This window comes from Ursus maritimus, unplaced genomic scaffold (assembly GCF_017311325.1).
Source record: "Ursus maritimus isolate PB19 unplaced genomic scaffold, ASM1731132v1 scaffold_27, whole genome shotgun sequence".
NCBI lineage: Eukaryota > Metazoa > Chordata > Mammalia > Carnivora > Ursidae > Ursus > Ursus maritimus.
In genome coordinates, this window is record NW_024425230.1 from 32,194,055 (window position 1) to 32,206,410 (window position 12,356).

General features: G+C 44.2%; 1 protein-coding gene across 1 annotated transcript in view; it reads right to left on the reverse strand.

Moving 5' to 3' along the window:
• The window catches only part of THSD4 (thrombospondin type 1 domain containing 4), a 513,844-nt gene that overhangs the window by 92,803 nt on the left and 408,685 nt on the right, over positions 1–12,356 (reverse strand). Inside the window, exon 7 of the mRNA XM_040642637.1 lies at positions 5,307–5,511. Coding sequence (XP_040498571.1) covers positions 5,307–5,511 — 205 coding nt within the window. The remainder of the gene's footprint in view (positions 1–5,306; positions 5,512–12,356) is intronic.

Consider the following 12,356-nt stretch of genomic DNA (forward strand, 5'->3'; position numbering starts at 1 on the left):
ATGGTATATAGGCTTTAGAAAAATGTCTACTGATCTTTGGTTGTCCACTTATGTTATACCCATTGATGTTTAAGACGAAAGCAATGGGAAGGCTACCTGAGAACTCTATAACAAACTTGCAGAGCTTGTTAACAGGCCAACCTTTAGAGGGTGAGAGAATGGGACACCAGTCACTGAGCCACTTCTTCCCCCAACTCCACAATGACTGAGATCTTGGACACCCATCCTCACAACCATGCCCTAGTTCCCATCAGGTTTTAGATAAGGAGGCTGATGCCAGCATTCCGAATGTGTGTGCCGGGGAGCCTGTTCATATATTCCCCCATTTTTCAGTTCCATTTTTCCTCCCACCGTCCATTTTCTCTGCTGACCCCAGACCCAGAGGCTGCTGGGCTCTGCACGCAGGCTGGCCCCTCCTCATCACAGTCCCCTCTGCTACCGAGGCTGTGATTTCCTCTGTTCTATTAGTGAACATTCTTCCATCTGCTTTCAGAAATTTGTTCCAGAAATTTGTTAAAATCATTTCACCGACGCCCCCCTCTTGTTTTCTTGGTGGTTGTAGGTTATATCCTGTCTTATTCCTCTAGGTTCATTTTGATGGAATCTTGGGAGGAAGGAGGAAAAAAAAAACAAACCAACTCATGTACTCAGTCTGCCATCTTGAATCACAAATCGAACGTATTCTTTGCGATATTAGAAAACGAGACAATTTAAACATCCCTCAAAAGGGAACTGCTTAAATAGATTATGTTCCCTCTGATGTACGGAATACTCTATACTCAGAAAATAATGAATTAGCTTTATGCAGTAATATGAAAATATATGATATAATATTAAAATAAAGGAGCAAATTGCAAAAAGTGTGTGTAGTAACACCACTTTTAGAAGATATATATTTGTACTTCCACAAAGGACTGGAAGATTCACAAAGAACGGCTAAGAGTGGTCATTTATCTGCCTTAACACTTGAAGCCAGTGGACCAGGTGTGGGGCTGGCACACAGAACGAATCTCATCTTTTTTGCTCAATTATCATCTGTGTTGCTCAAAATTTTTACAATGCATATGAAAAATCTTTGGGATTGTCATACAAATATAAGACATCTTATTATTTAAAGACTCCAATCCTTCCCATACAGAGAGCTGCTCAACTGATAAATTAGTCTTGCAAATTATAGATGATCCATGATACCTGATTTTTTTAAATGCTGGTGGTTATTATTATTGTTTAAAACTTTTAAGAAAACGTGCTTAACAGTAAAGCTATTGCCAGTTTATGTTTAAAAGCTTACAGACCTTTAAAAAATGCCTTCCAAGTCGAAGGCTCTGTGACAGTGTTACATGTTGGCAGGTAGAACACGTCCTGTAGAATCAATTTGGCTTGGTATGCTTTTATGTCTGATTTCTGAACTGTTACATGATGACATTAGTAAACCGAGCTAGCTGAACTGCGCCAACTTTGAAATTTCAGCTAGAATAATTTTACAACGTCTTATTAAGGAAGCGGTAAGGAATATACAATACCAATCATTTTAATAAAACTAGATTGAACTTTCTATTCCCGAAGAGCAGTGTTCAGAGAAACTCACGCAAAAGGAGACTACGTAGGCTTTAGCAGATACACGGGTTCCGAAGTCTTACCTGTTAAAAAAAACGTGTATCCAGGAATCTATAATCCACCGACTAGTCGATATTTTGGAGCATGTGAACAAATTTAAAGAAACACTGAAAAGTGGAGCTCAAGTCTGCAGAATTTCATTGGTTTTCAACCTAAAATGAGACAAGGATTCTATCTTCCAAAATCCGTGCACCATTAAAGGTCATGGTTTCTCGAGCTTTGCTCAGGGAAGAGTGGGCACGCTCAAGCGCTGAGCTGGCCCGTTGCCCCAGTTCCATGCGGGTCTGTCCCCCTGTGAATTATGCCGGGCTGGGGCCAGAACTAGGCCTTCGGAATCTGAATCTAGCACGTCCAGTTCTCGATGGTCAAACCAAATTAAGCCATAACTCAGAGTCAGGTGGGATGCACCATTACTATTTACATATTAGGCAAAATTTGGTGGATGCATGCCTCCTTCTTCTACATACGTGGTTTCTGATTTTTAAATGTCAATATTCACATCCTCACTCTATAACTGCATCTTTAGTAAAGCTAGATCTTTCTTCAAGCAGGCAAAGTAAAGAATGTCCAATTTGAAAAATCAGAAGGCCATGCACATCAAAATGCTTGGAGACTAAGGTACTTACTATACATGGAGCATGACTCCTGTCATTAACTAGGTGACTGGCATATTGAGAACGTCGCTTACATATTGAGGGTTTTAAAAAACCTTCTAAAATGAAGTGATAAGACTATCTTTCCCAGCACTGATATTACAAGTCCTTCTGTTTTCACAGAAATCTACTTTCTGTTTCTATCAAGTTTGGAGAATAAGTCATCAAAAGATACCAAGTGTTTCACGAGAAAAAGTTTGATTTGCATTACAAATAACTAAAGCTAAATCTGGGAAACAATACGGCACCCGAAAAAAACCTTTAAAAGTTGTGCATTTTTTGAAAGCAATGATACAAATCTGAACCGTTCATTTCTTGTCTGATGCCGATTCTACGGAACAGCTGTATGCGAACAGCCAAATCAATTTTGTGCATCAAGTCACATTTTTAGGTAAAATAGTTTTCCTAGCCAGGAATGCAAGGTAAGAACACTGAAACCTTCATCATTACCTGGAAAACTGTAGAGAAACCCACCACATATCTATTTGAAAAAGATTTAAGCGTCTGAAAATGTGTAAGGTAAAAAATAGTCCTTGAACAGTTCAAAAATAGGTAGAGACCCCATGCTCTAATGGCTTACCTATAATCTCAAGCAATCCCATGCAATTTAACTTTTAAAATATACAGACCTCACAGAATAGGAGATTTAGCAGGATGGAGGAGAAAGGTAGAGAGAACACCTGTGATGAGAAGAAGACTATCTGGGGCTCCTGGGGGGCCAGTCGGTGCCATGTCCTACTCTTGGTTTCGGCTCAGGTTGTGATCTCAGGGCCCTGGGATCGAGCCCTGCATCTGGCTCTGTGCTCAGCGGGGAGTCTGCTGGAGATTCCCTCTCTCCCTCCCACCCCCACTCACTCTCTCTCTCTTAAATAAATAACCCTTAAAAAAAAAAGACCATTTAAAAGGCTGAATTTTATGATACATGAATTATATCAAAAGGAGAAAAGGAGGAAACAAAAAGAGCATTCCAGTGCTTTAAATGATTTAAGTGCTACAGACAAAAGCTCCCGATCATCCCCTCTGCAACCTTCCACCATAGTCTGCTCTTCTGTTTCCATTCTCCCTCCTGTGCCCATGGGGCATCATGTAATATTGCCGATGGACTCTGGATTTCTCAGGTATCCCACTGGTCCCTGGGTATCTACAAGGGTGAATCTGACTTTCTGAATCACTCTCCCATTGAGTCTTTTTTAGGGGGACAGGGAATTTTGACTCCACAAAGCTTTGGTGTACTGACAAGTTCTCTGAGACAAAAGAAAGGGAATGACTGTTTGTTAATTGCTAATAAGTGACAGGGTTCTGAATATCTGTTATCCTACTGACTGTCATAAATACTTTAAGGTCAAGAGTCTTCCTCCCCTACTCTAGAGGAAAACACTGAGGCTATGAGAGCAGTTTCCATCCATCTACCCAGTGGATATTCACCCAGGCTTTTATTGGAGGACACAGCTTAAAACCAGCTTTCTGAGCTGAGCAGGGGAAAATTAACCAAAAACAACAGAAAGTTCATAAAAAGTGGCATTATTTGCTGGTGCATTTGAATGTAATTGCACTTTGAGTAATCCCCTGAAGAATACTTTTCATTTGAGAAGACGGGATAATTATGGAGATGTGATTTTCTAATATTCCAGAAAAAAAAAAAAAAGAAGGAAACACACAAAGACTATTTTCTCGATACTAAAGATAACACACAAACCACTCATTGGGCAAACTAGGCTTATTGCCGCTTTGGTGGCACCTGGCCTTGCTGGGAGCAAATGGGACAGCTTTCCCCTTTAACTGGACTTGTCTCAGGGCCTCATCTGCCATCCCTTCCTCCTCCTGCCAATCAACCCAGGTGAAGTGAATTTTGGTTGCATTTGCCTGGGTGCAGAAAGAAGAGCTGCAGCACCTGGAATGATCAGGTCTGGAGTTATCTTCTGGGGTGTTCCTGGTACTCAAAATTTGCAAAATTAATCATCTCTCAACTGCTGCAGCCATTGACTGCTGCATGGCCAATGGTGTAAGAGAAGAACTCGGGTTCTGAGAATTGCTCATGGGAATTATATCTTGGTAGACTACCACACTTGGAGATAGACTGCCTGGGTTCGAATCCCAGCTCCACCTTTCGCTTACTGTGTGACATTAGCAACTTACATAATCTCTCTGTGCCTGTTTCCTTATCTATAAAATGGGGATGGGAACAGCTCCTCTCCCCTAGGGTTGTTGAGAAGGTTCAATAATTTAGTATGTGAGAAGTGCTAAGAATAGTGCCTGGCACATAGCTTCTGTGCTATTTAAGTTCCTGTTCAAGAAATCATTAAAAAATGAAAAGGAATATGGCTGTTCATTAAGTGACTTGAAGAAATTGCTTTCCCTGTATTATTTTGTTAACTAATCTGTGCATGCTTACGTGAGTTAGAAATCGGTCAAAATGAATTCGTATGATCTGATTTGCTTTGCATGAAATGCAATCAGCCAGCAACCCAGAAGGAAGAATCAACACAGATCTAACATTTTGTGGGTAAAAATGGCCTCTCGATGTTGATGATATCGCCCAAAATGACCACAGCTGTTCAGAAGATACACACACACTATACACATATGCCGCTGCCCTGGGCAAATGAAGCAGAAAGAAAAGAAAACATGGCTGTTACTCCAGACCTGTAGGGAATGACGCTTCAGACGGGATCACTGATGGCCCCTGTTCGAACTCCAACAGAAAGAAGACTGGCCCGTACCTTGGCTTTTTGAAGAGCCTCCCCCATCTCAGAGAAACAATTTAGTCCAGCATCTAGTGCATAACCATGTTTCTCTTGGAAGGAATAAAGGCTGGCTTAAATGTGTAGATGTTAAATATTTATTTGCAAGGACTTTTAAAATTTCCTCCACCCACGTTTCTCATGTCAAGGAGGAGGCCAAGCGGTGCTCTGGCATTCCCCAGTGGCACCCTCTCCAAGTCCAAGGACGTCTGGACACTGCTGTGTCACGGTCCTGGGAAGGAATGAATCATCCGAGAGTGACAGGCGGTTTCCTTTGGAAAAAGACCAAACTTACCCAAATAGTTGTTGCTCTTGTGCATCTCGGTGATGTTGATTTTGGTGGCTCCTTGGGGAATCTCGACCACTCGGTGGTAGCCCAGGCTGGTGAGGGCGTGCTTGAACACGCCTGACACAACCTGACAGCCTGTGTTGTCGCCTCCGCACACCCCGCATTTGTCCACCACTTTGTCTGAGCCCAGGTAGTCGTCACAGCCAATGCTCTGCAGAGGGGTGGAGAACAAAAGACTCTTGGAGCACATCCCAGGAGCACGGGGGGTGGGGGGCATGGGGAGAGGGGGCGATGGGAGATCTATTGGTGGGTCTTGAACCGACCTCCCTCCTGCCCCCATTCAGCTCCTGCAGGTGAGCAAGCGCACTCTTCCCTCTCTCGACAGAGAGTCACAAAGCACCCACTCTGGGCAAGGAACTTCTTCTCAAGGTATGTGGGCAATGTACACCCTAGGGGTGGGGGGCAGGCCCCAGACAGTATACACAAGTAAATCAAACAGTATGCTTGGTGGTGGCGAATGTGAGGAGAAAAGTAATGCAGAGAGAAGGAATAGGGAGGGGGTGGGGACCGGTCACTTGTTTACACTGGTTGGACAGTGAAGTTGTCCTGCAAATCCATTCCCCTGTTGGACTCAGAGAGGAGAGACCATCTGGGTTTTTTTTGTTTTTGAAAGATTTTATTTATTTATTTGAGAGACAGCATGGGCAGGGGGAGCAGCAGAGGGAGAAGCAGATTCCTCACGGAGCCGGGAGCCCAACGCGGGGCTCATTCCTGGGACTCTGGGATCACGACCTGAGCCGAAGGCAGATGCTTAATTGACTGAGCCACCCAGGTGCCCCCCATCTGGGATTTTTATATAAAGGTCTTTGGGACATGGTAAGTACTGTATCTAAAATTGGAGTTTGTCCCCAAGTCCTGCATTCTAAATGACAGACTGTATAAACACTTAGCAAAGTACCCTCAGAAGTGGTATCACAGGCCCAGGGTCTTAGGAAATTAAATCAAATTGGTTGAGATCTGGGTCTCCACTGGTCACTGGGGCTCTGAAGAGCCTGGAGCAGCAGGATTTTGCTTGGCTCCCCCAAAGCATTTTTCCCAGGGGAAAAGGGTGCAGGGAGGCGATGGCCAGAAACATCAGCAAACCCGATGATCCGCATCTAAATAAATAATGGCATGGTCCTCGTTCAGGCAGGCTTATCGGTGTTTAAAGGAACTCGATTGACCTTCCTGAATTTCCCCCAAAAAGATTCTTCCCATTACTCATTCTAGACCTTTTCGCTTTATCTTTCTCCTCCCTGTTCTTGTTTTCTGTTGGGGCAATTTTATTTTGCATAAAAAAAAAATTAAACCTTGGAACGAAATTAAACCAGTTCATTATCTTCATGCCATCCTTTCCCACTTCCAGAGCTGATCCCATAGGGCTCACGATCACGCTTCCTGAACCTAAAATTTGGACGTGTGGTCTCAGCAAAGAATTCTGTCACATTTCTATGGGCAGATGGAAGGGAGCAGATGATAGTCTGGACAATGAAGTCCTGGGATGACAGGATCTGTTCACTGGGTTCTGGGGATCAGGAATGACACTTGAAATCAGAATGGGATTCTAAAACACATGTTTGAATTATGGGCTTGTGTTGGTTCTCGAATTCTAAGAGCAATCATCAGACCACATCTCGGGGCAAAGTGGTCAACAAACCATTTGAAATCCACTTTCGATTTTGTGAAATACCCTTGGGTCTGTTCATGGGGGCCCTACAGGTCAAATCCTATATGCAGAGTCAAATCAGAAGGTGTTCAGGCTTCCCTCCAACCTCACGCTTGATTGACATCTTTCTGTAGGCACTGCACCTTTGCATTATTACTTCCATATTCCTGAGGGCACATTAGTCCATCAATAATAACTGGTCTCTCTTCACAAATAGCTTCTCCGTAAAACATTATTCCTGACAACAACAGAATATCATCTCAATATGTTCATCCACATCCAATTAACCTTTCAAAATGCCATGTTTGCTATGTATTTCTCCTCCCTCAAATATTTCTTGCCCCTGCCCCATGCACATTTTAGTACAAAAATAAGGAAAATGTTTTCCATGCATGATTTCCATCCCTGACCCCTTGGGTTCTCCTTGGCTTTGAAAGAAAGCAAGAAACAAACAAAACACCGCATTGCCAAAGCAAGATTCTCACCAAATTAAGGACATGTGTCTGATTGTTACTGATGGAGAAGATGGAGAGAAAAGCAGATGGGCACACAGTCCTTGCCCCACTCTCCTCCCTTTCCATTCCTGCTGCCCCTGGACTTAGTTTGTCCCAGACTGGTCTCATCCTCGTGGGGCACTCCAGTAAAGGGAATGCTGTGCACAAGGCATGAAATAGGAAAGAACACTTAGGAAGTAGGAAAGCATGTTGGTGGAACGACACGGCTCAAGTGTAGGGTTGCTGGGAGGGATGAAATCAGGCTGGAAATGCAGCTGAAGTGTTTAAGAATCTTGGTCGCCAGGATGAAGAAATCAGAATTTTATCTGATGGCATCAGCAACCAATGGCTGTCTCAAGAAAGGGAGGGCCATGCTCGGATTTGTTTTCCAGATGATAACTTTGGCTGCTGTGCAGAGGGTCCCAGAGTAGGAAGAACAGACAGGCTAGTGAGTCTCTCTCTTCTAAATAGGGTGTCGGGGATATTTCAAGGACAAATGAGAGCCGTCGAAGATGAGGACAGACATCCCCTGAATCCTCAGCCCCCAGCCCAATTAGAAAGGGATGATCACAAGGTTGGCTTCAGACAACCACAGCCAGCCTAAATGTCATTTTATCTTGTGAAACAGAGATCATATTAAAATGCTCTGCACAGTTCCACGCATGCCACCCCCACACGCCAGATTTCCTGCGTAGCACAGCCACTCTGTCTAGAGGAATCTAGACACGGGGAGGGAGGGCTGAAGCAGTTTTTCCTGACCGACGTCCAGATGGCCTGGAGGTTGGCTTCAGTGAAGCGTGTAGCCTCATCAACAAGTGCTGCCAAGAACTAAAGGTGACATCCTGCCTCCTCGGGGCTGGATGGTCACTTCCTTCTGGGGTCAGCACGGAAAGCATCTCTACCACCGCCCAGATCTTTCAGGGGACTATGCCCAGAAGTGAATCAGGCCTGAATCCTGGCTTGCACCTTAGGAAGCTGGTCGGTTGGGTCTCTGATGGGGATGACTTAATAATGCTGGTCTATGTCTCCAAACTCAGAGGCGCCACCCAAGCGCCATCCGTGGGGGCTTCAAGTGCGCCACCCGAGTGGACCCGGGTTTTGTGCTGGCTTTGCCGCTTAGAAGCGCTAATCTTTGGGTGTGTTAATTAGCCATCCTGAGCCTCCGGTTCTTTGTGGCTGGGGATGGTACACTGTCCATCTCACAGCAATGCTGGGAGGATCTAATGAGGAAAACGTAGAAGGCATGTAGCAAAATGCTGGAATAGGACGGCTTCTCAGAAAACATGGGGTTTTGTTAATTATTGTCTTCATATACGGGTTTCATCGGGAACCTATCCATTTTTAAGTAAATTCCATCATCACGTAAGCACGGACCCACTCCTATTTCTAGAACACTCTCTAGTACTTCTCAGTCACAGATATTCTCGTCTTCATTTGAACAAAGTCAGAGAATTCCAAAGAGCTAAGAAAAGGCCAACGTTCACCATAAGGGTAAGGCACCCTGCGTGGCCCCTTCACCCTTCCAGTTCCAACAGCACCTCGTGAAAAGGGTCAGAATGAACATCTGCTCCTTGATCTACCTTTATTTCATTTTTTTTTTTTTACCATGCACTGCAGTTCAAAAGAGAGATTTCTTGTTGTTACAAAGGCAATTGGACAACTATCAGACATCCTTAGGATTCTTCCAGTGATTTGTGCAACATGTTGTAGGAAAATTTTACATGTTGCATGCCATCACAAGAGAAATCGCTCCAGAATTGCCCCCAATTATGTGCTGAAATGAACCTAAATGAAATTTCCCGAGGGAAATGGGCAATCTGCATGACATATCTGCTGGTGGATTTCACTGGGAGGAGGCCTCTGTACAGGATGGCAGGGGAGGCCTGTGCCAGGCATACAGATAGTGGAGCTTCTAATTCCCTAATGGGAAGCAGATGTTTCTGTGTGTGCTCAATAAACACACCAGATACGGTAACCTCAACTGGCTGGCCAGATGACACGGACAGGTAACACAACGTGCCTTAATAATCCCGCTGTCGCAACAGTGTGGGAGAATGTTATTATTAAAATGATTAGTAGATAACACCAATTTACTTTTATTTGCAGTAAGCTAATTTGTAGAGATACATATGGATGCCAAGACTTTTATTCATGACATTCTATTGAAAGAAGTCCTTTGCATAATGATAAATCTCTCCCTCTTCTTACTGTCGGGAATGTACACCAATACCTGGAAAGCCGTTTAGCTTTATTTTCCATTCCTGGAAAGCCATTTAGCAATATACACTGTTTGACCCTAATTCTTCTTCTAGGAATTTACGCTAAGGAAATAAGAAATTAGACCAATGATTTCTGTAGGAAGCAGCTCATCACAGTTGTCATTATTAATTAAAAAAAACCCAGAAACATCCTAAGTGTCCAACATAGGAAAACAGTTAAACAATACATAGAAATTCTCTGGGAAATGCTGGATGGGTCTTTCCCCTGTTGTTATTCTCATTAAAATCTGCTAGCACTTATGCCTGCACGATTGACCCCCAATAGAGTTCAGGAAATATTCCCCGAGGCAAACCCTACTATGTGCCAATAAGGAGTAGGCAGGGAGACATGAGGGTAAAACAAACATGATTCCTACTTAGGGTCTAAATCAGAGGTTGGCATATGACAGCCCACAGGCCAAATGTGGCCCACAGCCTGTTTTTGTAAATAAAGCTTTATTAAAACACAAACATGCCCATTTGTTCACTTGTTGTCTAGGGCTGCTTTTGTGCTATAACAGCAGGGTTGGATTGTTGCGACAGAGATAGTATGGTCCACAGCACTCAAGATACTTATTTTTTTTAAAGATTTTATTTATTTATTCGACAGAGATAGAGACAGCCAGCGAGAGAAGGAACACAAGCAGGGGGAGTGGGAGAGGAAGAAGCAGGCTCATAGCAGAGGAGCCTGATGTGGGGCTCGATCCCATAACGCCAGGATCACGCCCTGAGCCGAAGGCAGATGCTTAACCGCTGTGCCACCCAGGTGTCCCAAGATACTTATGATCTAGTGCTTAATAGAAGAAAATGCCAACCTCTGGACTAAACTGGAAGGTGGACAGGATCCCGTGATTCCGTGTAGTATATCAAGGCGGGAGGGAGATGTGCAGAGCCCTGTGTGGCCAAGACTGAGGCTCAGGCCGATGCTTCCAGATTTACTCCGGATTGCCCTCACCTGTTTCCTGTATGCCACCCACTTGACTTGTCCCAATCTGTCTCAACCCTAAAACAGAGGGGAAAGAGTTGTGCTTTTTTTTTTTAAGCAGAAAAAACATACTTTTCAAACCAAACTTGATGCAGAAATGCAGAACTCCAACATAAATAATGAGGCAGGGGTTGGAAGTTCAGCATCTCAACTTCCTACCTTCTCCCTCATGGCCAGGATTTCTCAACCATGGCTCTAGGGACATTTTGGGCCACAAAATTCCTGGGCGTGAGGGCTGTCTTCTGCCTTATAGGATGGTTGGCGGCACCCTGGGCTTCTGGATGCCAGTGGCATCCCTCCACTCAGTGGGATAAACGAAAATGTATCTAGACATTGCCAAATGTCCCCGCAGTAACGGAATCACCTCCAACTGATTGAGGATCACCCCTCTGGCGTAATCCATAGCTCGTGGGGCACCAGAGAAGAGCACGATAGATCTCCCAGAAAGAATGAGAACAATGGCAGTTCCACAGAGGCACCCAAACATCACTCTGTCCATGTCAGAAGCTAATGAGGAAAGAATACTTAATTATCCGGTAAAAATAAAAACCCATCCCCACACTGCCATCACACCAACCAGTATCTTCGGGCTCTCTAAGCTTGCCATTTGGCTTAATTTCCGTGTGAGCTGGATGATGTACTGGAAAGAGCAGGGTGCCCAGTATACAGTAGGTACTCAGTTAGTGTTCGTTGAATGAAAGAGCAGCCGGTTGAGGCATCAAGAGATCAGAATTATAGGACCAATTTTCTCCCTCAACTGGATCATCTCTAAAGTGTCTTCTGGTGCTAAACTGTTTCTGAAAAAGAGAGATACAGCCCCAGTGTGAGGAATCCTGCCATGTCTAAAGTCAGAGGAATTTGCTGTACGTCGACAAAATTAAATTAGAAACAGGAATCCATGGGAAACAAACTGACACTGTCATTCATTTGAAGAGAAGAAACGGTCCATGGGATGAAAGGTATTTTGGCTTCCCTAACGAAGGCAACTGTGAACCTAGTGATCTGGTTTTCATCAAGCTTATGGTTGTCGCTTTTCAGTACCTCATCCTATTTCATTAGAGAAGAGCACCTTTACCCAGTGACTTAACTGGAAGAAATGTTGGCGCGCTCGTCGGATAAAATTGGGTGAGAATCAGCTGCAGTGATGTTTACAAATCTGATGAAAGCCCTGAGAGGGAAACATTTCACACACTGTAAGAGAATTACCACCCTGTTTGCCATGAGGGTCGTCCTTCCGTGGAGAGTGGGGGTGCTCCAAACTGTAAAGTTCCAATGTTTCACTTTCATGGTCTTCCTCCCGATGCTTTAAAATGGGAGGGGGCATGAATGAAAAATGACAATGACAACTGCTTTTATTATAAAAATAGAGTGTATATACTTTTGTATCGAATAGTAGAAACCTCTGGACGTCCACTATCCTTTTTTTTAATAAAGATTTTATTTATTTGTCAGAGAGAGAGTGAACAGCAAGAGTACAGCAAGGGGAGCGGCAGGCAGAGGGAGAGGAAGAAGCAGGCTCCCCGCTGAGCAGGGAGCCCGATGCGATGCGGGACTCGATCCCAAGACCCTGGGATCATGACCTGAGCCAAAGGCAGACACTTAACTGACTAAGCC